The sequence below is a fragment of the Dioscorea cayenensis genome, chromosome 7 (genome assembly GCF_009730915.1).
Source record: "Dioscorea cayenensis subsp. rotundata cultivar TDr96_F1 chromosome 7, TDr96_F1_v2_PseudoChromosome.rev07_lg8_w22 25.fasta, whole genome shotgun sequence".
Lineage (NCBI taxonomy): Eukaryota > Viridiplantae > Streptophyta > Magnoliopsida > Dioscoreales > Dioscoreaceae > Dioscorea > Dioscorea cayenensis.
Genome location: NC_052477.1, coordinates 418,814 through 445,421, shown reverse-complemented (window position 1 = coordinate 445,421; position 26,608 = coordinate 418,814). Strand labels below are relative to the sequence as shown.

Genomic DNA, 26,608 nt, shown 5'->3' with positions numbered 1-26,608 from the left:
TTTTAATGAGCTTTTGAATCTCCAAGATGACAAAGGCAACACCATCTTACACCATGCTATAGCCAGAAGACAACTCTATGTATATATATATAATTATATTGATGCTTAATTGGTTCATGGATTCATGGCTTTCTTACAGAGTCTATTAAACAAAGAAGGGATAGAAGTGAATGCAAGAAACCATACAGGTTTGACGGCGCTGGACATGCTGCTGGAGTCACCGAGCGAGCACGGGTACTTGGCACTCGGAGAACTGATCCATGCCGCCGATTGTAACACATCATGGGAACACCTGGTCTATTGTTTTACCATTTTGTTTTTATTTATTTGATATCATGTTGTAGTTATTTTCATTTGTTTGAATTACCCTTGAAATAATGAAATACATGTGAGCTTGGATAATTGATACTTGTATTAATATATATATTACGTCATCCGGTTCAACTAAACCGGGTTATTCGGTTTAACCGATTGATCCATGACTAGTTGTTTGGCCGGTTCATTTTCCGGTCCGATTACGAAAACATTGATTAGAACAAAAGATGCACAGGTTACAAGACAACCAAAATGCTTACTCAAAAAATTCAAACTGTAATTACAACAGTCTCAACCTAATTAACCATATATATATATATATATATATATAATGTACAAAATTAAGGGATAAATGGAAATGGTTCTCATCCGCTGAAGCTGGTTGATGAAGCCAGTGCCACAGCATGTGCCCACATCTTCAGCCTGGCCTTCACGTCCTCCGGATTATCACCTGCATCAAAGCATACATACTATATATCACAAACTGATCATGCATCATTACATCAACAAATTAACTTCCTGGTTTAATTAGTTGCCTAAAAATTAAATCAAAAGTTTAAAAGCACCAGCCACTGATGCGTACTTGTGTGCCTGCTCTGGTCCTCCTCATTCACCCATAATAATATATTTGATCTGCATAATTATTTCATATATATATATATATATGCATGACAAGGTACCATGACTACGACGATAAGATAAATATAAATATAATAATAATAATAATAATAATAATAATAATAATACTATCGTATGATTACATCTCGTAACATATTACTAGTAAGTCAAGTGAGTACCTGGATTGGAGATCCTCCAGTTAGGAACAGGAGAATCTCCACCGCTGCTTGTATCCAGCGCAGATCCCGAGAAGCCGACAGTCCAATCCAACGGCTGGAGTTCGATCCCAAGTTCCCGACAAGCCTTCACTTCATCAATATCCATGGTAATGCATCCTGGCCGTCCGTTTCGTCGGACGAGCAGCCGACACTCTCCCTCCTCTCTCTTCCGCCGTCTCTCCCACTGCCTCTCCACCCACCCATCTCTCCCTTTCCCTCGCCTCCCTCTCCTCCTCCTCACCGGAGTCACTGGGAGCGACCCAAACACTACGACCGGCGACGGTGACTCATGAACATCATCATTGTCGGAGAGCTCCCCGTCAGCAACCTCCCCCTCTGAAGTCTCGATGGAGAGCTGTGACATCCGTCTGGCTGAGAGGTGGTCATCCTCGCCGTCGGAGTCGTCGGTGGGTGAATGGACGGCCAGGATCGTCTCCTCCTCCTCCGTTGCCATCTTAATTATCTCTCGGAAATCCGAAAAGGCACAGCACAGTGTCTGTGACTCTGGTTGGCCTCTCTCACTACTCTTATTTAATTATATAAAAATGTTTTAAAATGACGAATATACCCTTCCAATTTACCAATTTTAGCAGAAAAAAACTGATATATTGTTTTGTTCATCTCGAGGTAAAATAAACGGTGGATAAAGAGAGGAACAGAACAGCCAGACATAGAAACGACACACGGGTGTGGCCATGTCACTTTGGGCCCACTTCTAGAGAAAACGTGTCCTTTTTGGGTTGCCACGGTGGGCCATGTACTTTGGTTCTTATCCTCATTTAGCACCTCATAAGAGCACTGAGCACCCACGTGTGGGGTCCACTTAAAAGGTAAAAAGTCACCCTAATTCTGTGAGGTTAATTAAAGACTTAAACTTGTTGACTGTAATTGACCAATCTCATACTCAAATTGGATTTTAGTTACTTGGATAATTAATATTATATTAAGATTATGAGGAGAGAAAAAGTGTTACAATTTATTCAGTGTTACAAGTGGACTAAAAGTGAAAATGATGGCATGAATGACTTATTAATGTTTTCATGTGAAAGTGTCATGCAAGCCAAACAAAAAATAAAACGGAGAATATTTGAGGTGTCTAGGTTTGCGAACTAGTGAGTTTAAAATTTAGGTGTTATAATTAATTTGAATAATAATTATTGATGTTGTTAGTTGTTAATAAGGTTGTTCAAAATCGACTGGAGGTAAACACCGAAGTCTTTCAGAGAATCAAACGCTCACTCAGCTTCTTGAGCACAAGAGTTGCAAGCCTCTCCGGCGACACTGGGCTTAACTTGAATCAGGAGTAGTCCACTTTATCTTTCTCGCTGGCCCAAAGTCTGCGCTGACTCAGGATAGTTGTTTTTCACGACCTAGTTTTCCTTTCTTATCTCTGTTTTTTTTTCTTGGTTATTTGATGTTAACCTTACTACTGGTGAGGTTTCAACCCAGTCTTTCTTGTTTAGTTGTCGTTGTTTGAGTTTGTTCTGCTTTGAGTTTGTACTATTTTGTTCCTCTTTTTCAATAAATTGTGGTTTATCCACTTTATTTAAAAAAAAAATCAACACTACTTAAATCACTCTTAAGTGGATTTTTTTGTACGTAGGAGAAATTATATCAATTTCCTGGTAAGAGAATTTATTATTTTTATTTAATTTTTATAAATTTTATGAGTCTGTAAATAAATTTTTTTATTATTTTATGTGATGCTTATTTAAGTTAATAGATCCTCGTCGAGGATAAAATAAACCATTGTAATTGGTGTGTGTCTATATGTCTTTTAATAAACTTTCATGTTGAAACACTTATATTCTATTAATAATAATAATATATAGATTAAGAATTCAATTAGGCCACCAAATAAATGAATAATGCATCCGTACATTTGAGTATTAATTAGGAGTGCGGAGGAAAATGACTAACCAAGCGTTATGTATTCTTTGGAATTTTATGGCACGGGATGGCAAAGTTATGTATCAAGCTTTAACTCATTAATTATCCGTGGATGTATATTCTTGGTTAAACGTTTTAATTAGATGAGATAGATAACCTTATCACCATGATTAAGTTATATATTATATTTTCCAAATTACACATGGACCTACATCATGCACTAGTGATTATGGTTGTTGAATGGTCAATTTAATTGCAGGACCTACATGGGATAGTGAATGGATGTGGAGAGTGTGAAATTTGGATCAGTTTAGTGGAGAGGATTGGTTTGGACTTACATATAGAGATTTTATGTGATGAATAATTAATAAAGTCAATAAAACAAATTCATATGATGGCAGACTCAATTGGTTGAGCTCTTCTAAAACTAATAAATGGTGCAGCTTGATCATAGGTTAACATCCACTCATGTCTCTCTACAAAAGAGCATTTTTTATATATGGCCTTTATTGATATATTGTATGACTTTAGGATTTCTAAGAATCTTGGTGTCCCTATCTTAGACGTGTAATTGGGTATGGATCACTTAAAATACATCAATCAAAGATGGGTCCATGTGCATAAAATGTCCTTTGTGTCAGTTGTATGATCAAGTCATTATTGTCTATTAGCGCTTGTATGAATGATGTATGTGAGAATCAAAAATTCAGAAGGGGGACCAATGTTTGGACTTAGTTTATTATGACTATATATATTGATGAATTTTTAGTATTGTTATTATTTGATACGCCTAGCAAAGGATCAAAATTCAATCAAAATGATCACCACTTGATCTTGATTGTCTCGGTATATATGAAAACGTTTGTAACATGAGAAATTTATTATTATGTAGAAACATGTAAATAATGAAATAGGAAGCGATATTGTTTCTGGTATAAAAAAACTAGAGTTGGGCTTGGCCCATGACTATTGAATCATATATCCTCCAGGCCGTTCTCATCCTGGTCAATATATGCATGAGGTTTTTGGATGGCGGATAGATTTTAATGGATATTAAAGAACAAAGGAGGATGGGATTAAGTTATTCATATTAACATACCTCTGTGTTTTGCTCCTATCAGGGTTTTGTGTGTTTTGGTTAGTAGGTAATAATTGTTGTTTGTTTTTGTTAAGTTTGTTAAGTGTCTTCAATCTCATTGGACTCTATTTGTGTTTCTCTACTTTGTGTTCCTTGGTATCCTCTAAAGTTTTAGTTTAAATGAATTGGGTTTATTTACTTAAAAAAAAATTTTTTTTTTGACAAATTTATAATGTTATAAATTAATTGATCCTTTATAAAAAATTAATCAGCCTCCTTAACAAGTAATTATCTTTTTTTAGATATATCTTTTTATAAAATTCCTCATCGATAGTAGTCTCAAATGTCTTTTCTATAATTCTGTTTGGAGAGTGGCTTACCACATAAACCGGTAATATTCAATCTGTTGTTATGAGATAATAAAATCTTTACCTTAAAATATTGGCTAAGCGGAAATGTAATACCATTTACATGTGTTCTTAGACATAGATTTGTGGGTACCACTTATCACTTCTTCATGAGATGTGAGCTCAGAATACTCATTGGCATTTTTGGCCAAATTTTTGGGCTAGTAAACTTTTCCTCAATCTATATCGAATACATGGGCCTCTTTGCTTGCCAACTTGAAATCTCAACATCGCGATGGCTGGAGTCCTCATTGTGAGAGCTATTCTCTGAACATTTAGTTCGAAAAAAATAAGCATATTTTCAACTAGTATTCTCTTGCCCCTATTTCTATTATTACTAAAATCAATCATATGTTCATTTCAAGATTCACAAAGAGGTTTTACTAGTAATTTTGTTTCTACTGTTAGGTGCTCATTTGACTTCCGTTACAACTCTTCTAGTGCTAAAAACAGTGCCCTCACTACTAGTGAGGCCCCACCCTTCTAGTACTAAAATTTGGACTTTTAACATAACACCGATGCATCTTTGATTTCTCTTTTTTATTTATTTAGTTTGTTTTGATGTTTGTAAGCATATTATTCTCTCCTAATAATCTATCCCAACCCCTTTTGTTCTTTTTTTTTATTATTTTTTTATCTTTTCATGTATAGTATGGTTTCATGTTGTTGTACTTTTTAAATAATAAATTTGTATTTTTATCCAGTTTTATTAAAAAATAAATAAATAAATAAATAAATTTATCTCAAATCTATTTGGCATTGGAAGAAGCTTAAAATTTGTTCCCAACTTACTTTAAAAACACTTACATAAGATTCAATGATTTTTAATTTTATAAAATAAATTTTAATATTTTTCAAGCTTGAAGCTACTCAAGCACACAAATAGATCAACACTATAATTGTTGAGATCAAATTATTTGTGAGGACCTACTTACGGGGGTGTGAGATGGAAAGTCCTTAACTTGACCAATTGGAATTAGTTTATTTGGATTCTTATATCGACCCAATTATATGATGTTTGAAATCTATAGTTTGTTTGTCTGTTTTGTAATTAAATTCTTTTTTTCTTTTGACAAAATAGACAAAACATTAATGTATGTTGAATTATTACCTCAATAACCTCTATTATGCTTGAATTGAGTCTTGAACCCGTCTCTTTAATAAATATACAAACACTATACACATGATATTGGGTGGCAATTGATCAAAAGTCAATAGCAGTTAAATTATCTTCAATTAATAAGTATCATATAGTTTTTCCTAATTAAAAAAAAAATCAGTATTTTGGTTCTCTTAACATCCAAAGGTACTGGCATAACCTCTGATTTATATGGTATTTTGTTTACTGATGATTATGGATCATAATTAAGAACCATTTTGATCATAAATATGCACTCGATCACAGACCACCCCATTTGTTTTTAGCATCCCTTTTTCTTCAATGTTCATTATAAACCTACAAGGACTCAACAAGCTCACTTAAGTCCTCTTTAAGATATTGTCTCACCCCTTCCTAATAATTTCAACTAGATATATCATCAATTAGTCGGTGCACTTGAAAAGTTTAAATGAAGTCTCATGAATTTCTTTTATAATCACTTTGTCTCCTAACAAGTTAAAGTCATTGCTTTCATGATGACATGGTTTTATAGCTAGCTATGAACTCCAAATTAATGGCCTCTTTCTCTCTGTGTCTGTGTAGACTAATGTGTGTGTGTGTGTGCCCACAAAAGCACCATCGCCCACAGTTTCTTGTGAAAGGATAAGAATTAATCAACGAATGAACATGACAAAAGTACACAAAATCAACATACAAGGTTATAGACTTGATAGATGATGGTCCTAGAGTCCTACAAGACCTCTATCTTCTCGAGTGTTCATAGCTCGTACCTTGTAGTTTTTGGCACCACTACTGTATATGTACTCTAGAGGATGATGACACAAAGAGCAGAGCAAGCACTTCATTGTCAGACTCTTCTAAAATATCAAAGACTTACATAATTGAAACCACTTAACAAGTTACAAACATGCATATAGACATGTGTCTCACGCATCTGTTCTTCTACTTTTGCTTAGAAGAGACAAACTGATATGCTTTTCCATTAATTTACGCCGGGTCACTTTCCCTAGAGCTGTAGCTGGCTACAACTCTCTGTGGATGACTTGAACTTGATTTGATGGTCCTTTTATTTATCTGTTGCTATTCTTTTATGTGATTTTTCTATATCATAGAGCCAATTCAATTCAATTCTATCCATTTCATGACTTTGGCACAAAATATGCAGACTGAAGATTAATTAATGCAGTTGTCAAAGATGAGTGAGTGAACCAGAGAAAAATGGACAGACTTCATTCATGCATATGCCTTCAGAAAATAAAGGTGTTGTACTCGTAATGGTAATAATCCAACATGATGATATTGTAAACAAGCTTTATTCTGCGCTTCTCATCCCTTCAATTCTCAAGAAGATAAGTAAAAGGTTGATGGAGCTTCAACAGTGCATAAGAATCCTATTTACATCATAATAATAATAATAACAACAACATAGTAAAGAAAAGAGAGAAAAAATAAAATAAAATTCTATGACACATCACACCTTCAAGAATCAGAGAAGATATGTTCAATCAAGAGTTGATGTATCTAAATATGTCTGAATCTGTTCAAAAGCTGGTTTTGGTGCCAAGTATTGAAGCCATCAATCTCAAAGCTGGTGGTTCTCAGACTTAATGTCACTGTACAAAGGTGGTTGTTGGCGATGAATGGTTGCTCCTGGTACTGAAAAGGAACCTTGGAGGTACTCTGACCATTTGAGGTCCTCGGGTTCAGCTTCAATTTGGATCTGAACTTGTTTAGCAGGTGCTAAGTCAGCCCACTGGCAGAAACTGTTGTCAAAGAAGGAACCATTCCCATTGCTCTGCAACTCAATTCCATTTGTATTAGTTACTGTACTTCCACTGCTGTTACTTGGATTACCAGCCTCCCAGTAAGGAAGGGTGCTGCCACTGCTGCTAGTGTTCTCTAGATGGAGGTCAATGATTGGCTTCAGACCCATGGAAGTAGAGGAGAGCATTGTGTTGCAGTTGCTGTTCAACTCTGGGTTGAACCAGATAAGTGTCTGACTGTTGTTGTTGTTGTTGTTGCTGCTGCTATTGCTGCTGCTTCCACAATCAGCAGCAATGGGAATATATCCCATTGAAGTACTTGTTGAGTTCATAACTGGCATCAAACTAGAAGCTGATTCAACTGCTGTCTTGGGTGAAAGGTGGTCAACGTTGTCAGGGGGGGCCTTATCTTCTCCAGCCTCATGCACCTCAGTGAGTGGTTTATGTGTATTGGGATCAATGCCTCTCTGCCTCAATTTTTTCTTTATGCATGAGTTCCATAAGTTTTTTATTTCGTTGTCAGTTCTTCCTGGCAACTGTGCAGCAATCTGAGACCACCTGTGAATTGAAAGACAATAAAAATATATATATATATTTTTTTTTAAAAAAAAAGAGGTTTATTATCAGCAGAGAAGTTTGGGGTGAATCAGAATTGTTATATATAAATTTAATGATACCTGTTGCCCAAGACTGCATGGAGTTCGATAATGAGGTTCTCCTCCTGCTGTGAGAATGCACCTCTTTTCAAATCAGGTCTCAAGTAGTTTATCCACCTCAATCTGCAGCTCTTCCCACAACGCTGAAGACCTGCAAATTAAAAATAAGAAATAGTTTTCATGTGAATATTTTTAAGCAATTATTAGCATTATTGTTGTTGTTGTTGTTGTTGTTGTTGTAGACTAAGTGTAAAGAGAGATAGGTGTACCAGCTAGTTTGGGAACAGAGCTCCAGCAGCCATGACCATATTTGGATATATGCCTCAAGAGCTTCTCATCCTCTTCTGGAGACCAAAGTCCTTTCCTTAGCTTTTGCTTGTAACAGCAGGAGTGTCTTCCCATTTCAATAATAGTACTGCTCCCAAGAAAAGAAGAAGAAGAAGAAGAAGAAGAAGATAAGAAGAAGATGTTATATAACAAATAAGAAGAAGTGGGCCTAATTAGTTATTTTAACTAGCTAGCTAGTATTAATTAGTCTTAATACTAGGCTTTGGACAAGATAATAGAGAATGTAGGAGAAAAAGATTGGGCAGTAGTAGTACAGTGGATTAGTGGAGGAAGACAGATGATCAGGAAATAGAGCAGAGCAGTGAAACAATTGCTGAGGATGGTGTGAGAAGAGCACACTCAGCTGAGGGAATGGAGCATGGAGAATGAAGATGAGGGATGAGCTACAAAAAGCAGCAGATAAAGGGATGGGAAGGAAGGGAGGGGGCCTCAAACCATCAATCAAAAGTCTAGTAGGTGTGAATTCTGATTGGAGTTCAAGGGGGGGCAGTAGTTTATTAAATATAATATATATATATATATATATATCTTTGGTTTCTCTTGCATGTGCCTTTTCTTCACCATGCTCTCTCTCACTTTGGGGGAATTAATGTCTGTTGGGACAGTTACTCTTTCACTTTATTTTTTAATTTCATTTTTATTTTTTTTTAAGGAAGCTTGATTGTTGTGGGAAATCTTGTGTTTTTTTTTCTTAAAATATTTTAAACAGTGGATAAAAACAAGATATGGTTCATTTTTGACAAATTTTTGATGTCACTACGGTGTCAGTCTTCCTCTGTTAATAGTGGATATTTAGATATTTTCTCTTATATTGTTATCATTTCTACTAATATGTTACTTCTTTACTTGCTATTTTATTTTAATGAATCTTAAAAATAGTAGCTTGAATATGGTCTTAATAAATATAATGATAGGTAACATAATATACATGTTGTTTATCATCCTTATTGTTGTTCTTTATAACATGCATCAAATCGCAAAAAAGTTTATAGTTATGTTAAAACAAATGTGATATCTAAAGTAAGATTTTAAGTTTTTCAAATAATTTTTTTTATGATCCGAAAAAATTGTGTTATTATCCAAACTATCAAAAGAATTTTTATTATATAAACTATGAGAACAACCATTCTTCAGAGGAAGAATTAGGTTTGAAGCTTGCTTTTTAGGTAATAATATAAATCATGAAACTTGTTTTTTTTTTTATATAATTAACAACAATATACATGTGCATTATAAAATAATCAAATAGTAGTTGATTCCACTTAGATGAATGATTGATATAAATCAAGAAGCTTGTTTTTTTGGGTAAACATAATTTATCCAATTTTATATAAATAACAATGATATACATATGAATTATAAAAAAAATCAAATAGTAGTTAATTCCATTTAGATGAATGAATGATTGGAGGGGTATATATATTTATACAAAAGCTTGATTGAGTTCATGTGATCCTGATTAATTTTAGATTAAATCAAAAGTGTGAAACCAAATAATAAGAGTAGTAGTCTATATATGCTCATAAACAATACTTGATTTCTAAAAGCACCTCAAATCCATGCTGTTTCCAGCTTTGAGGAGGGCCCCTTTTCAACTCTTCATTCATTGTCCCTAAACCATGACAAAATTTCTAATTAAGTTCTTAATTTCACCATAAACCACCAAATCAATTATTGATTACAAAAAACTATCCAACAAAGGTATACATTTTTTTTTTCAAGTATGCGCTGCTACCTTTGAGAAAAGAACCACTTCCAAAGCAAATTATATAAGTAATTAATTAAATATAAATTTGTATTTTTTTTGTCAGAAATTCCTTTTGTCAATATTATCTTTTAGTTTAGATCAGATTGGTCCCTTTGCCTTTTTGGCTCCATGGGACATAACAAAAGAAAAAAAAATTAAACTTTTTGTAAGATAGCTCATGATATACAAAAAGAGTTTTATTTTGTTTTATTTATTTATTTATTTTTGATAAAACCACTCTATTTCTCCGTATTCATTCAAAGCTTTAACTAGCATGGTTTATATATGAGCCAGTATATATATACATATATATATATATATAGCTAGGTTGACGTCAAAACTTAGTCATGAAATTAAAAGGACCAATTATTATGAAAGCTAATCATTTTTTTTGGACTAACTTGAAATATACATGCATATACACACACATATATAGATTAACAGATATATCAAAATATCTGTTACGTTCATCTTGCATGGGGTGTATGTTATTGTTTAAAAGCTGTCACAAATGAAGAATTAATACTTATACAATGACATACGATCGATGAAATTGATTGAAGTAATTAAATATGCATGTGTATATATTAATTTAGAAGGTGTTGCACTTGCAGTGAAGATTAATTTTTAAGTCTCAACATTACAACTTACAAAAGATGGCCCTTGGTAACTGCTGGAATATTATATTCTGTTTTTTTTTCCTGGTACTTCTCCACCGACAAAGAACAAAGAGGAAATCAAAAGTCCCCACTAACTTAATGCGATTAATCACCATGCATGTCCCTTTCCTTGTTAATTATAAATGAAGGACTTTCAAAGAAAACCATCATTTCATTTGTAGTCCTTATAGTTTTGCCATAAGCTAATTAATTAGTTCTATGGAATCAAACCATTCATCATTTGATACACACACTCACACACACACACACACACACACACTCACACACAAACACAATATCTATATATATATTTATATATATATTCATACACAAACATAAAAGAAACAACATCATTCAAGGTTGATATTGTTTTTAAATCATTGTACTATGCTCTTTAAGATTTCCATCTAGCTCCAATGCAAAAACAGTAACCATTGAAGACAATGTCATTTTCCATTCAAGTGTATCACAGGATAAGGATGGTGGCACCAAAACTTTCCATATGTGGGATGATAGCAACTTTGCAGAGTGCGGCATGCATTATTTTAGTAACTTTTCAAAGAAGCCTCAATTTCGTGAAATCCTTGGTAGCTGCTACAGATAATTTTAGCATATTTTAGCATCTCATAAAGCGATGTGACTGATTCCGCCACTTAATGCTTCTCAGTGATTTTTACAGTCTCCTCATCCACCAATATATAGTCATCTGTTATTGGTGGATGTGTAGTCTTCTTATCTGTTTTGTTGTCTTTTTTTAGTTTTAGACTGATATTTTGTTATCTTCTTTCTGTGTTACTTTTGTGTTGTTTTCTTTTTTAATAAATTGTGGTTTCTTCATTTTTATAAATAATAATAATAATAATAATAAATAAAAAAATTGCTCCATATATATTGGAGGCACACATGGAATGAAACACTTATTTCGGTTTTTTTTTTTTTAATATTGTTATTGTCCCTTGTTTGATCTTTTTAATACTGCTACATGCTTGCTATTTTCCTCAAAGACGAAATTAATTAAAGAGTAATTTAATTATTGAGGTTGTGGAGACGACGAGATATATAACACATTGTATATTAATTGCATTACTTATTTAATCAAGTCAAGCAAGACTTTAACGTGTCCTTTGATTGTTATTTAACATGCAAGTTGCATTAAAGATCATTGTCCTTCAAAGCATCTTGCTTTATGAGCCAAAACAAGTCTTATATATATATATATGTGTGTGTGTGTGTGTGTGTGATTTTAAATTCCATTCATACTTTTAATTAATCCTGATTTGTCTCTTTGCAACAGAACTTTTAAAGGACCAGCATCTCATGACTTTAGCACTGTTCTTAATTAATTCTTGATGAACACACAGATGATAATAAAGTTTTAAAGAACCTAATTGAAAAGTATTCCGCACAGTCTCCATTCATTGGTCCGTCCATTAGGTAGGCACATGGTATGCCCTCCATGTCAACCATATAAAGTTCATCCATAAATTTAAGTCATATCAGGAAGTACTCTAGATTAATCTATCAGTATATATAGCTCTCACGTATACATATATATACTTAAATTTAAAATTTTTAAAGGCAATAATTTGGCATGATGACAAAGGGTTGATTATTCCTTGATGATCATAGCTTGAAAAATGAAGTCAGACAATAGGCATGCATGCATGCACGTATATATGTGTGTGCATGCATGGGCGGGCCAAAGTTGAATCAGAAAAGCATATAAATTAAACGTCTAGGTTCTCTGTCCTTGAACGCAATCACCCACAAGGGCCCTCTGAGATATTATATATGTCGCCAATGTAATTAGCTTACTTGCTTACGCTAGCTACTAATTAACAGCCCATGCCAACAAGTCCATTTGAACCAATATCATTATATATATATATATATATAATCACTGCTAGCTACTACAGCTACGTGGTGAAAACTAAAGCATGCATAAATGATATATATATATGTACGTATTACATTACCTTAATTAAAAGAGAATGATAAAGAGAGAAGAAAATGAAGGATGACCTCATTAGTTCATCACTCTTATGTTATGTCACCAATCTAATCAAAGTACATGAGGGATCATATCATATGGTATATATATATGAAGCTAGCTAGCTAGGGGCATTCTTAACATTTATAAGATGAACCTTTCATATGAATAGACCCAGGGTACTGTGGGAAAACAAATGCTTAGTCATTAACTCTAGCTACGTGAATACTCACTCACTCCTTAATTAACAAGCTGCCACATGGAACACTAGCTAGCGCTGTTTTCTCTGTAGCATAATTAGACCGAATGCAATGCATGCATCTAATTCTTCATATATATCCACTTTTATTAACTATAGCTACTTTACTGACCACTCAACTAAAAACTAATCAACAAGCATCACAGAGGAAACCAATCAAGTGCTAAAACATAAAAGACACAATAAAGGATACAAATAATTGAAAACAGTGTTGCCTAATCTGTTTGTCTCTCTGAAATTTTCCAAAACATAATAATAATAATTATTATTAAAAATAAATAAATAAATAAATAATGGGTTGTGGGCCAGGATAGAGTGGGGTCTAGTCCAAGAGGCTGCTAACGGCCTTTAATCATTGGATGGTTTCTTTTTCCCAACCCGGCCCCTCGGCTTTTACGGGCGACTTCTGGGCCTCGGATAGCGACATTACCCACGGCCCAACACGTGTGCTTACAATACCCTTCTTAGTGGGGTCCACTAGGCCCATCTAAACGTCCTTTGGTGGACCCCACATCTCATGTGATCTTTGTCGGTCGCCGCCGTGAAACTCCAAAAATAATGATCTAGAAAACTCACCGCTGTAAAAAGTCAGCGCTGTTCTCTTTGTTAATCTAATTGGTTTTTCCGATTTTTCTTTAGTTTGCATTTAGGAAAACAACGACCACCATTTGACAAGAAATATCAACCATGCATCTACTTACTATTAATGATGATGATGTTCTCTGAAGTCTTAATTTAATTTAATTTAATCTAATTTAATCAGTCATATAACTTAATTTCTCTCCTTCAGACAAGTAATATACGGAAAAATCTTCATTGATTAAGCATAACAACAGACAAGAGAGTAAGTAAAAGTTCTCTAATCAATGTCGGCAGCTTTATCATCTAATCTACAGCTTTATATATTATAATGTCATCTTCTCATGCATCATGTTCTACTTCTCTATTAAATAATTAGTGTCATATATATATATATATAGACTATAGTTTATTATTCTTGTGTTTTCTGCATAAAATTAAAATATCCATAGATAGGAATCAATGGCATGCAATGGACTCCAAGAAGAAGAGGAAGAAAGAAAGATTCAGATCAAAAAAAGGAAAGAACCTTTAAGACATCAATCATAGAGTATTGTCTGGGTAAAAGTGTGTGTTTGTCCCCCACGCCACCTCAAATTGAAAGTTCTACTAAGTTACTTGATTAGTGTAGTGGAAGATGACATTCATCTTCCATCACAGCTTACATCACTAGATTTGGCTATATAAATTAGTACATGCAATATTGCAATACTTAAAAGTTAAGGATGGAAAAAAAGAAAGAAAGAAAGAAAGAAAAGATTCCATTGCATGTTCCTCCTCTTTCTCACCCAATTAATTAAGTGATTCCAATCAAAATGACAATCACTCATGCTTGATCATTATTTTTTTGCTAAAGCTACCATACACGTCTAATCACTATCAAAAGCAGATCAAGTTAAGCATCATTCTAATCAAAACTTAATTCACAACCGCTAATTAATTATGCTTATTTAGTACTATTGTTATCTCCTATATAATTCTCAACACTATTAATTTATCAGCTATGTATGTATATATATATATATATATAAGGAGATAGATGTTGAGAGATAAGACATTTGATGGGTCCCAGAGTCAAAGAATGCTTCATTTGTGCTCTAGGACAGTTGGGAGCCTTTGATGTTTGAATTGATAGAGAGCCAGCATGCCAATCTTATGAACAAACCCATATCACAATCACTCTCTGTGTGCCATCAATCTCAGCCTGATTAATTAGGCAGCCTTAATTCACTCTTAATTAATAAGCCACAGTTATATAGATATGTTTCATGGTCATGGGAAAATTTAATAATCCATATGGCATACATGTATATATATACATCTTTTGAATGAATAAAGAATGAACTATTTCCCAACAGTGAAAACTTCTTGTATATTAATTGTGTATGTTTATGATTAGATTTCATTATAACAGAAATGAAAATCAATTAGTCTATGACATTTTGAGCAACATATATAATACTAGTATATAACAACTAGTATTGCAAGATATACCTTCTTTGACATTCTTGAAGACTCTACATTGTGTTGATGATAATAGAGATGTCAATTAAAGCACAGCAAACCATGGAAAAGATGAAGAGACATTCAGGCATTATGGCGTCAATCAACACAACGAACAAGCACTATTTAGAGACAAACAAAATTGGACCCATTGCTCACTAATATTCCTCTCAATAATAGTATTAAAATATAAATAAAAGTCAAAAATATCTTGAATTCCATCGTAAAGAAAAACTTTTAATATGATGATGTGTGAACACTGTAAATACTATCTTTTCTAACCATTTTCTTATCCGCTATGGATATAAGAAACGCTAATGCAAGATTGTAATGAAACACTAGACTAGTGCAACAAAAGAGTATGATGCATGATCAGATATAAAAAGTAATGAGTGAACGATACTTAATTATGCTATGATACTTTGTCAAAATATAAATGAAAATAAAATATCATCAATTAATCTGTCATAAATTAAATAATTAATTAAATATAAAATACTGACAAAAATCATATAAAAATGTCCAAAATCTATAATTAATTAGACATTAGGTATTCATTTTTTTATAAACAAATTTTATTTTATTTTTTTCATTTTTATTTCTTTTCGAGTGATTGACCCAAGGCTCTAGGAGTCTTATGAGTTGACCTTAGTAGGGTTTTTTTTAATATACGTAAGAATTCAAAGCTTAAAACCATAATGATCCAAGCCTTTACTATTTCAACAAACTCCTTTTGATTTTCTTGTTATTTAAACCATTTAGTTAAAAACATAAAATAGTAATGGGTGGGGGAATTAATTGTGAAAACTTTTGTTTGGAATATTATACTTGTTAGAAATGGTGGTATTTTTAATAATAATATTTTGCATGATATTTTATTTTATTTTATTTTTTGATTCTCAGTAGTTGCAAAGGGTTTTAGAGCGAAGTTTAAAGAATCCATTTCTACCATTAGACATAGTTTAAAGTTTTTAGGCCATCGCTCGAAGGAGATTAGTGGTACTACAATAGGTGAGGAGGTGTAGGACCAAATCACGATGAAGTTTTTGATGTTGGGATTTTGTGGTAGCATGTGTGTTTCTCGTGTTTGGTTTTTATTATTTGTTGTTTGTTTTGGACTCTAAGTGTGGTATCACATTTGGTAGTCTAACGTTTTATTCTTTGTTTACCGTTTGTTTTCTTCACTCTTGGTTAGTGGAGGGTTATTGCGTACTTACCTTGTTTTAATTGAAATGGTTTAAATATTTTTTAAAAATAATAAAATAAATAAATAAATAAATAAAGAGTAATGGGTTTGATGAGAATGTAAGACAGGGCTATTGGTCCTCTGTGTTGCTCAAATTGTTGTTTTCTATTTTGTTTCTACTTCCATTGTCAGATATTCATTTTGTTATTGTACTCTCTTATACTTATCTTGTTTCTCTTCTAGTTTAATCTATTTTTTCCAAAAATAAATAAATAAACAAATTACATTGTGAGGCAGTTCAGTCAACCCATCTCCAATGGAGTCAACAAGTCAAAGAAACACGTCTCTGTCTCTTGCATCCCATTGGCTATCACAATACAAAAGCTAGTCAAAGTAAACACATCAAGCCAAAGTCAAATTCAACAACAATAAACAAGACCCGGCAAACAAAGAAACCCAACCGAAATTCCCCTTCATGCCTGCCGTGCTTGTTATTCATCTCCTCTTTTTATTCCCCTCATTCTTCCTCTCTTATCTGTCACAGTGTCTCTCTTTTCATTTCAACTATATACTTAATTCATCCATTGATGGGGAGAGATCAGGTGGCCATTATTGCCAATGAAGAAGATGAGAATGAGACGTGCCACACACCAAAGCGAGATGAGAACAGAATCCCACAAGCCACAGCACCACCACCACCACCAAGGAAACAGAGGAAAGACCACTACCCTGCCACCACAGCTGCAGCCAAGCACTTCTTCCAATCTCCTGATGTTGAAGCCTTCTTTCAATCTCACGCCTTCAAAACTCATAATTTATTAAGCTTTTTATGATTCACGTAACTGTAAATTTTTTATAATTAATTAATCATATGTAACTTGAGATTTCCAGTCACTTTCTTAAATAGTAACACACGCCACGCCTTCTTCATTCTTTGTATTAATTTTGTACTTACTACTTCTCATTTGCATCACTATCACTTTACTATTCATTGTATCCAACAACAAATGGGCTATCTTGCAATGGTTTAACCAGAGCAGCTGAACAGAGAGGCCAAACAGGGGACCAAGAGGAAATTGCCGAAATCACTTGGTTCAAATGGTTAGTAATACGGTGTGTAAAATGGTGAGGGTTCGAATTCTCGTTGGAGGAATTAACTCACGGGTGAATGTCGCAATTAATTCACGCCCATGTAAAAGACAGTGTTTGTCGTCTTTTTTTAATATATAAAAAAAGAGCATGCATGCTTGTAATTTGGTGACAAAGAGAATGATGGCCACTGCAAAATCACTCCATCTCTTTGTTAGTTTTTCACAGCAGCATGTTTACAGGATTGTACAGGCTCAGTGCTTCCAGAATAATCATTTTCAGGTAATTATTGCTAAAAATACAGACTTATCACAGATAATACATTTATAGTGACTATGGAAGGAAAATTATTGCTAAAACAGTCACACCAATTTAATTAATGTCCCAAGCATGTCAATGGTGAAAAACCCAAGATAAATAGAGCTAGCATTGAGATCATTAGGTCTCATGTCTAGTTTCACCATTTGTGGGTCACTGATGCTCAGAACTGGATTTGGGCCAAATACTCTTTAGGAATCAGACAACCCTTGGGCCTTGTCTCTCTCCAACACATGATGGCCCGATCCAAAAAGGAAGTGGGCCGGATCTTTTGTTTTCGGATCCCTTTCGGTGTTAACCGACCCGTTTGCATACTCAGAGTTTCAGAGTGTCAAGAGTCTCGTGTTTCTTCTTCTTCTTCGATGGATTCTTCTTTTCCAGCGGCGGCCTCGTCGTCGGTGGAGGAGCTGGTGAGGAGAGAAGTGGCCGATTGGGATGACGAGGTGGTGTGCAACGCGCGGTTCAAGGCGTTCAGCGGGCAAAGATCGGATTGGGAACCGAGTTTCTTATTTTGGAGGGATCTCATCATTAAGATCGCTCGGCATCTCGGAGTCTGCATCATTGACGCCTCCGAGGTCTTTACCTTTCATATTCCTCGCCATTTCGTTCTCTTTTCTGTTTCTTTGTGTTTTTTTTTCCCTGTGTTTAGGCAGTGCAATCAGTGAAAATATATTTTAAAAAATGAACATTTCTTTTGAATATGTGCAAGTTCCCTATTTGAGGTTTTTTTTCTTATCAAATTATGGTTTTCATTTGCAATTCAAAAGAATAGAGGTGTTCTGGAATTTGATTTTGTTCTCCCTTTCATTTATGTTTATTGCTGTGTTATTTGAGTTGCGGATTTGGAATCATCTGAGTGCCTTTCGGTAGTTAATTCATGGAGTTTTGGTGAGTTTCGTAGTTGATTTAAGTTCTAACTTTTAATTTGTTAATTACATGTAGGTTATCACCTTATCCTTTTTTGGTTTTTTCAAAAAAACGAAAAAAAAAATTCTTAGTTTTAATTTGTCATTTAATCTACTGTGACACTCATTTATGGCGCGAAAAAAACATGATACAGAACGAGTTTGCTTCCACGTTTGTACAAGGATATAACTTTGGCATGTTTTGATCTTTGGCGTGAGAATATTCACTCTTTAGTTTGTGACTTAGGGATATAGAGGTGCTGCAATATGTGCTTTCTGAGTTTCAATAATTGTAGAACAGTATTATAGGCATTGCTTTGATGTTTTTTTTTTAGTTACTCTTACATATCATATTTAATCCTTTTTCCAAGTTGAGTGTTCATTTGTGATAGCATCTTTTTAAGTGCTTGACCATTTGCTATGTGAATAAATTACTGAAGACTAAATGAACAATGATTTTTCAGTCAAGTGACAGTTTGATAGGAGTTGAGTGTTTCATGAACAAATCAATTTGCCTTCTTTCATTTTCCTTCTTCTATTGATACTGTTATATCATTGTATGACATCTAATACTGACCTTTTTATCTTTTAGGTGAAAAATGTTTGGTTTTCTCGTGGAGGCTTAACTCCTTTGTGCATCGATCATGTACTGGTTGGTATGCTTTGTATTTTTCGTGTTGCTAATTATAGATAACTGCATGTGAAAGTTGCTGCAGCCTTGATTATCATCACATTTTATGCTGGCAAATATATATATATATTTTTTTATTGGTTGACCAATGCTTCTCTTGATGCCTCCACTTTTTACTTAACTATCAGTTTACCATTGAAGATCACTATAATAAATAATATTTATGTCAGAAACTTTTTGCATCATGTACAAGTGTTACTGCCAAACTGTAGATGTATTTAAGTAGTCTAGTTTGTTCTGCTGCCCTTTGAGGGTTATCTTAGATTTTGGCCTGAACCTTTACTTGCTTCCTTTAAAGTTTAGTTAAAGCATCATGTAAAATTTTGGTGAACTTAGGTATCTAAGACTATTATAAAGTTGTTAACCTGAGACTATAGCTTCCAGATATAGCCTTCATTGTGATCTGTTTGACTTGTGTTTCTCATCTCAGCGGGAAATGCACACAGATGGTGATATTCTGTTAAAAGAGGATCTACTAGATCCAACCAGTGGGCGGTTATATATGGTGCTTAGAAGAGTAGGACACCTTATAGGCATTTCAAAATCATGGGATTTACAAGGTAACCTTCAAAATCATCTAATTTTGAAGACACGTCTTCAGGTAAACTACCTGTGACAGCCTTGAAAGATTATTTACATTCATACTCTATGGAACTTTAAGTTGATTTTGACAATTTTTTAGCTGTTTTTTCTATCTGCAGGAAAGATGTGCCGATGTCATTAAAATATTGGCTGAGAGCCACTGGACTTCAACTTGCATCGTTACAATGGGGAGCTTCCAGAGCATTTGTAAGTCCCCTGATGAAGCTTTTGCAATTTTGAGCCATTTATGTGAATGTGGAAAAGCACGATACTTTTCCATAAAAAAGAAAGACTTCATTGAGGTATAACATGCTGACTTTTGCTTTGTAATACAGCTGATTATGATGTCTACTGCATATTGTTATTGGCTATTTCATCGAAGTGCTCAGTTTGGTTGATGTCTTCAGGGTGTGAAAGTTTCTCTTGTTTCAGCTTCAGTCCTCAATATCTCAAGTCTTGACTGTGATGTTTTGCACCTTATTTGCACAACAGAGAAGTTGCAACAACAACTTGATGTGATTGACAAAAGATGGGAGAGGTACTTATTTAACAGCTGCTGGTAGATGGTAGGCTGCGTGATTTCAAATTTTTTATTATAAGCTTTACTTTATGACTATGCTTGAAGTGATTTTCATCTTCAAAGTAATTCTTGAAAATGATGAACATGCTCATGTCAGTCTCCTTGTTTGACAGTTCAAGAAAAATGGCACTGTCATCCCATAAATCTGGTAATAAACAAGTTGCTTACAGATACATCAGGCAGGTAAAGTTGTTCTCAGAAAGCAGGGCTAAATGCATCTCATTTTTGGAGAGAGTGGAAGAAGTTCTCGGTTTAATTGCTAATGCTGAATCTACAAAGAAGGTCCGTCTTTTGGATAAAATGTTTTTACCAATGATTTCATAGTTAGAGTTCTTAGCATAACTCTTTTCCATCACTTCATAGAAGCATCACCAGTATAATTTTCCTCTTCTTATTTTTCATTTGCATGATTCTAATGCCCAAGGTTTCTGAAGCCATCCAAATTGGTGCTCAAGCAATCAAGGAGAACAACGTTACTGTCGAGGAAGTTTACACCCATCTACAAGATCTTGAGGAGAATGTTGCTTCACAGAAGCAAGTTGATGATGCTCTAGGTATGTTGTTACTTTTTTCTTTCCATCAACTTCTTTCAAACATGATATTTAACCATCCTGAGCAAGCTTCAAAAGGTATCGATCGCATTATTGAAATGTAATATTAGCTTATCATCGAGGTCTATCATTCATGCATTGCGTGTGTGCACAACGCTGTATGTGGTAATGTGCTCTTTCAATTAATTGCGACATGCTTTTCACCATTGTTCAATCTTGGCTCTGGTAGCATCAGCTACACTTCAATATGTAGATATTGAAGATGAAGATGTTGAAGAGGAGTTCAAGAAATTGGAAGAAGAGCTTGCAGGAGACACCCCTAAATCTCAAACACCACATCTTCAAAATGCCGAACCAGTAGAAGACGGTGTGCCGAAGGAAGTGAAATCACAAGAATCACCTACATCATTGAGCAAAGCCATGTCAAATCTCAGTCTTGAGGCTACCTAGTCCCTGTTGATATACCCCTCTGTGTGGCATACTTGATAATATGTGAACGTAATTGACTTTTTCATTTTTACCGTATAATATGAGTCATATAAGCTCTTTATTATTAATGCCAGTATTGGGAGTTTTGATAAGAAGGAGCTCAAAAGCTTTTTATTAGCAGAAAACTAAAAGAACAGAGAAAACAACATAGCAAAGAAAAACAAACCAACAAAAAACTGAAAGCAAAGATCTAAACAAACAAAAGCTACAAGAGAAGGAATTAGAGAAGAGAAACAGGCTAATCACAAAAAACTAGACACAAAAGAGACTAGAAACTAAATGTAGTGAAGACCCAAATTTTGAAATATCTTCATGATCCAATTTGGTAGCTCATGGCCATGATGAAAAAGAGTCAACTCATGTAAATTACGGCCAAGAACAGCTAAACCAGAAGAAGCCTTGGCCCAGCATTTTGGAATGGTATGCAGCTGAATGTCTCCCAGAATAGTCATCATGGCACCAATATTCTCCATCAAAGTTGTGGTTCTCCAACATGGAAGAAGCACCCCATACTTAATAGTTCTTGCTAACTCCTCATGGGTGATGAACAATTGCTTAGGCTTCAACTTGTTTTGATATAGATATTGAAGAACTGATTTCAACGCCACAGCCTCGGCTTCAAATAAAGAGTCAGCATGTAGACCAAAGCAACTTGCAATAGAAATTTTTGCATTATAATCACATATATAGAAACCAGCCCCCGAACAAGAAGTCTCATTGTTCCAAACAGCAGAAATTACAAGAAAAGGACTGTCAAGAACAGTGAAATTGTTCAAGAAAAGGTTCCTCCCTGTTAAAGTATCAGGCACAGAAAAATATTCACTTGTGTGAGCAACAGCCTTAGATGCCAATAACCAGCAATCCAAATTTACATTTTTAAAGATCATGTTGCACCTCGCTTTCCAAATATACCAAGCGGTTGTAGCAATTGTAGAACGAATGAATGAGTCGTTGCCAGCCACAGAGGGGCTAAGCCAATTCCCAGACATGAAACCTCCCTCAAAAGAGAAAGATTTACCAGTAAGAAGCTTAATATAGGACCAAATAAGCAAAGCTTTGGGGCAAAGACATAAAAGGTGTTCAATGTTTACATTCTCCAATCTGCAAAAGACACAAGAGTTTTGAGGTCCCAGATTGAGACGATAAAGATAATCATATGTTTTGACCCCGTTATGAAACACAAGCCAGATGAAATGTTTAGTTCTAGGGGCCACACGAAGCTTCCAAATGTTACCCCACCCATCCCAAAAATCCTGCTGAACATGAGAGTTGTTAAGATGAGAGTAAATAATGGAAGCAAGTTTGAATTTCTTAGTTTTAGGAAACCACACTAAGCAATTGTCAAAGTCAAAGCTGATTTTGCCAAGACTGAGAGTATCAGAATTTATAATGTGCTGCCCGGCCTCCAAGGGATCTCTGAGCTTCTCTGAGCTTCTCTGAGTTTCTCCCTGGTTCTTTGTTTCCCCTCTTGCCATGGCAAGCGGGGGCCATAATCCCCAGCCTCCTCCATCCCATCCCTCCCCTCCATCTTGGGCTCAAATTGCCTCCAAGGTTACCTCCACCCAAGAAACCTCTCCCCTGCACAATCCTGCGATTCTCAACAAACTCAAAGAATCTACTTCAGATTTCATTAAACTGGACAATGATACCTTGAATCGAGCTCGCCTTCGTTTCCAACACTCACTCTTTGGCAAGTTTTTTGGTAAACCTCCTCTGTTTGAACAAGTGAAGACCTTTCTTTTGAAGAAATGGGAGAACATTAGGGAAGTTCTGATCTCGGATTTACCCAATGGCTTCATCCTTATTCGTTGTGCTAATGATAATGTCTTACAGCGCCTTCTCTCTGAAGGTCCCTGGACCATCAATGGTATTATCTTGCAGCTATCTCCTTGGCGCCCTTACTTCGAACCTTCTTTCACCAAGCTGACTACTGCAGCAATCTGGATCCAACTTCATAATCTTCCAATTGAATTCTGGAGTGGTGATACCCTTGAAACCGTTTCCAGTCATCTTGGAAGGCTTCTGAAAATCGATGAACTCACTCTCTCTCTTACCCGAACCAAATACGCTAGAATTTGCCTTGAACTGGATCTTTCCAAACCACTCAGCAAGGGTTTTTGGCTTGGAGATGATATCCATCGTGTCTTTGTTGTGGTTCAATATGAGCGTCTTCCAACCTTTTGCTACTCCTGTGGAGTGATTGGCCATGGCTCTAGCTCCTGCAGTCGGAATCCAGTAACCGGGAAGGCCAAAGTCTCTCAGCCCTCTCGAAATCTTCGAGAGAAGGAGGTTAGTCTTGATCCCCTTCCCATGGATGCTGGAACTTCCGTCCGAGATCCTATCCCCCCTTCTTCGGTTAGCAGTGACGGTGCTTTGTTTGTTCCTGATAATTCTGTGAGTGATTCTGACTTTGGTCCTTGGCTTCTCGTTTCTCGCCGGCGAGGCCAACCCCGTTCCCGTGGCAGTGGTGCTTGCACCCCTAACGCGAACGTTGGAACGGCAGCCGCTCCGAGTAACGATGACCGCTCGTCCCGAGGAGTTCCTGTTCGTGGTACACGTGGCGGCTTGCGAGGCGGTTTGAGTGGGCGGCGTCCCTCTACCCGCCCCACGTTGCACGACTCCCCAAGTCTGCAGAACACTGTTCTCTCTGCCAACCCTTACACCCCTGACATCGTTGATCCCTCCGTTGCTTTATCAATTACGCCTTGGGACCCTAACACGCTCCATCCCGAGGCTCCTCGGGACCCTTCTACTTCCACTGTGCTGCCCTCTCCTGTCATCTCACATTCCACTTTGGAGAACCCACCCCATGACACTCTACCAAGAACTCCCACTCACACTGCTAAAGAGATGTTGACTCGTCGGCATCCCTCTCCTCCCCCTGTTCTTTTGACCTCTTCCTCTGCAAACCCTTCCATCAACCCTCCTAGTCCTAATCCAGAGCACTCGAAACTAGTTTCTCGGTTTGTTGCTCTTGATGGCGGTTCTATGGATGAAGACTACGAGCAGGGATCTTTGTGTCTTCTGATGCTTCTGATGACCAGATGTCGGAAGAAGATGAGCCTGACGACCACATGACCTTGGACCAGTACCAGGAAGAAGCCCGACGTGTTGCTCTTGTTCGCAAGGGCCCTCTCCTTGATCTAGAATCCCAAAAGAAAGGGGCATTTGGGCCCTGGGTGGTTCCGGTATCCATTGATTTCCTCTTATCCTTTCCTTCAGGAAGTTGTCTTCTATTTCCTAGTTTTTTTGATGAGTACTAAAAAAATACTTTCTTTGGAATTGCGAGGGGTCTCTCTTCCCGGGAAACCCTCGCCCACACTTTTAGATTTCTTCGTCAAAATGACCTAGCTATCCTTTGTCTTGTGGAAACCAGAGCAAACTCTGTTCGTGTTGGTAAGTTTTGCTCTAGACTCTCCAAATCTTGGGAGTGGGCCGCCATCCTCTCTGAAGGGTTCTCTGGTGGTATAGTTGTTTCTTTCGGAAAAAGGTTTGGAGTCTAGTTACTCCTATCGCCTATTCTCGTCGAGTCCTTCATCCGGTGATATCCTCCAACTTTTTTTATCTAATGTTATTATCTCAGTTGTTTATAATTCTAACCGGGCGTCTTCCCAGTGCTCCGTTTGGTATGAGCTTTCTAAAATCTCTTCTCTTCGTCTCCCTTGGCTTATTATTGGAGATTTTCAACACTATTTTTGCTCCCGTGTGAGCATAAAAGGCGATCGTTTCCATTATTATTCTCGTAAAAGCTTCTTTTTTTCGTGGTTTTTATCAATAATAATAATTTATTCGATCTCAATAGCTCCGGATCCCCTTTTTACTTGGTGTAACAATCGGCAAGGTCTCGCCTCGTCGGTGGGCACGACTTGATCGTTGCATTGTTAACCTCGATTGGATTTCCTATTTTAAAAACTATTCTCTTCGTCATCTTTCTCGCAGTTTTTCGGATCATTCTCCTCTTGCCTTATCTATTTCTTCTCATGACTCTTCTAAACGCTATTTATTCAGATTTGAAAACTATTGGTTTGGATTTTTGTTGGGTCGCCATAAATGCATTCAGCGATGCCCTTCTATCTCCTTCTCATGGTAACCCCCTCCATGTTCTGACACATCTTTTATCCTGTATCAGATTTAAACTTAATATTTGGAAGAAAACTGGCGTTAATTCTCTTGAGCAGGATCTCCATCAGACTGAGACTAATATTTCCATTTTAGAAAGCTTGGATGACAATCTTGTTTCCCAATCTCATTCGTCAAGCTAGTATGCTAGACTTGCAGCGATTCAGCGCCAAATGTCTATTAAGTGGGCCCAGCGTGCTCGTCTTCTACGGGTTAGCGATGGTGATAAAAAAATACGCACTTTTTTTCCATAGCTGCGCCGCATTCACTCTCACCACAACTATATCTCTCAGATTATGGACTCTTCTGGTAACGTTTATTCTGACCATTCGAGTATTGAGCGAGCCTTTGTGACTTTTTATTCTAACCTTTGGGATGCAGCGATTCATGCACCAATGACAATTTACATAATATCATCCATGCTTTGCTGATGATCTCCCTTCGGTTTCTATCGAGGGCTGGTATTCACCTTATTCGGGAAGTATCTAAAGAAGAAATCTTTCTCGCTCTTCTCGATCTCCCCTCAGGTAAGTCCCCTGGTCCTGATGGTTTCAATATTGAATTTTTTCGGTTTTTTTGGGATGATGTGGGTGATTACATCGTTGATGCTATCAAACACTTTTTTTCCATACTTCAGTCTCCCTCCCTCTTGGGGTAGAACCTATATCACTCTTGTCCCTAAACACTCCAATCCTAGGTCGGTTTCGGGATTATCGTCCCATCTCGCTTTGCAATGTTTGTTATAAAAATCATTTCAAAGGTCCTCTCGAATAGACTCAAGCTCTGTTCTCCCTATGCTTATAAGTAGAGAGCAAAGTCTGGGTTTATCTCGGACGAGAGGTGCCTTTGATAATGCTATAAAGCTGTCCGGGGAGGTGGTTCATTCTCTTGAGGCCCGACCTTTCTAGTCCCCCTAGGATGATAGTTAAACTTGATATCGAAAAAAAG

At 35.9% G+C, this 26,608-nt stretch overlaps 3 protein-coding genes across 5 annotated transcripts; 1 reads left to right on the top strand and 2 right to left on the bottom strand.

Annotated features, from left to right (window-relative positions):
- Window positions 1-486: 486 nt before the first annotated feature.
- On the bottom strand, window positions 487-1,653 carry LOC120264565. Its single transcript, XM_039272387.1, has 2 exons — window positions 1,113-1,653; window positions 487-766 (listed from the first exon to the last, which is right to left on the bottom strand). The coding sequence occupies exons 1-2, from the start codon at window positions 1,603-1,605 to the stop codon at window positions 681-683; spliced, it is 579 nt and encodes a 192-aa protein (XP_039128321.1). The 5' UTR covers window positions 1,606-1,653; the 3' UTR covers window positions 487-680.
- A 5,290-nt stretch (window positions 1,654-6,943) lies between these two features.
- On the bottom strand, window positions 6,944-8,892 carry LOC120265835 (transcription factor MYB61-like). Its single transcript, XM_039273812.1, has 4 exons — window positions 8,668-8,892; window positions 8,335-8,480; window positions 8,087-8,216; window positions 6,944-7,967 (listed from the first exon to the last, which is right to left on the bottom strand). Exons 2-4 carry the CDS (start codon window positions 8,465-8,467, stop codon window positions 7,229-7,231), a joined length of 1,002 nt encoding a protein of 333 aa, XP_039129746.1. The 5' UTR covers window positions 8,468-8,480; window positions 8,668-8,892; the 3' UTR covers window positions 6,944-7,228.
- Window positions 8,893-18,063: 9,171 nt separating this feature from the next.
- LOC120264867 (charged multivesicular body protein 7) lies at window positions 18,064-21,601 on the top strand. Of its 3 annotated transcripts, none has more exons than XM_039272743.1 (8): window positions 18,064-18,318; window positions 19,241-19,300; window positions 19,770-19,940; window positions 20,041-20,223; window positions 20,329-20,459; window positions 20,615-20,783; window positions 20,926-21,055; window positions 21,288-21,601. In XM_039272743.1, exons 1-8 carry the CDS (start codon window positions 18,106-18,108, stop codon window positions 21,500-21,502), a joined length of 1,272 nt encoding a protein of 423 aa, XP_039128677.1. In that variant the 5' UTR covers window positions 18,064-18,105; the 3' UTR covers window positions 21,503-21,601. The 3 variants fall into 3 exon arrangements, with proteins under 3 accessions (XP_039128677.1, XP_039128676.1, XP_039128678.1); XM_039272742.1 differs by having other exon boundaries at window positions 21,282-21,597; XM_039272744.1 differs by having other exon boundaries at window positions 18,262-18,318; window positions 19,241-19,304; window positions 21,282-21,594.
- The last annotated feature ends 5,007 nt before the right edge of the window (window positions 21,602-26,608 follow it).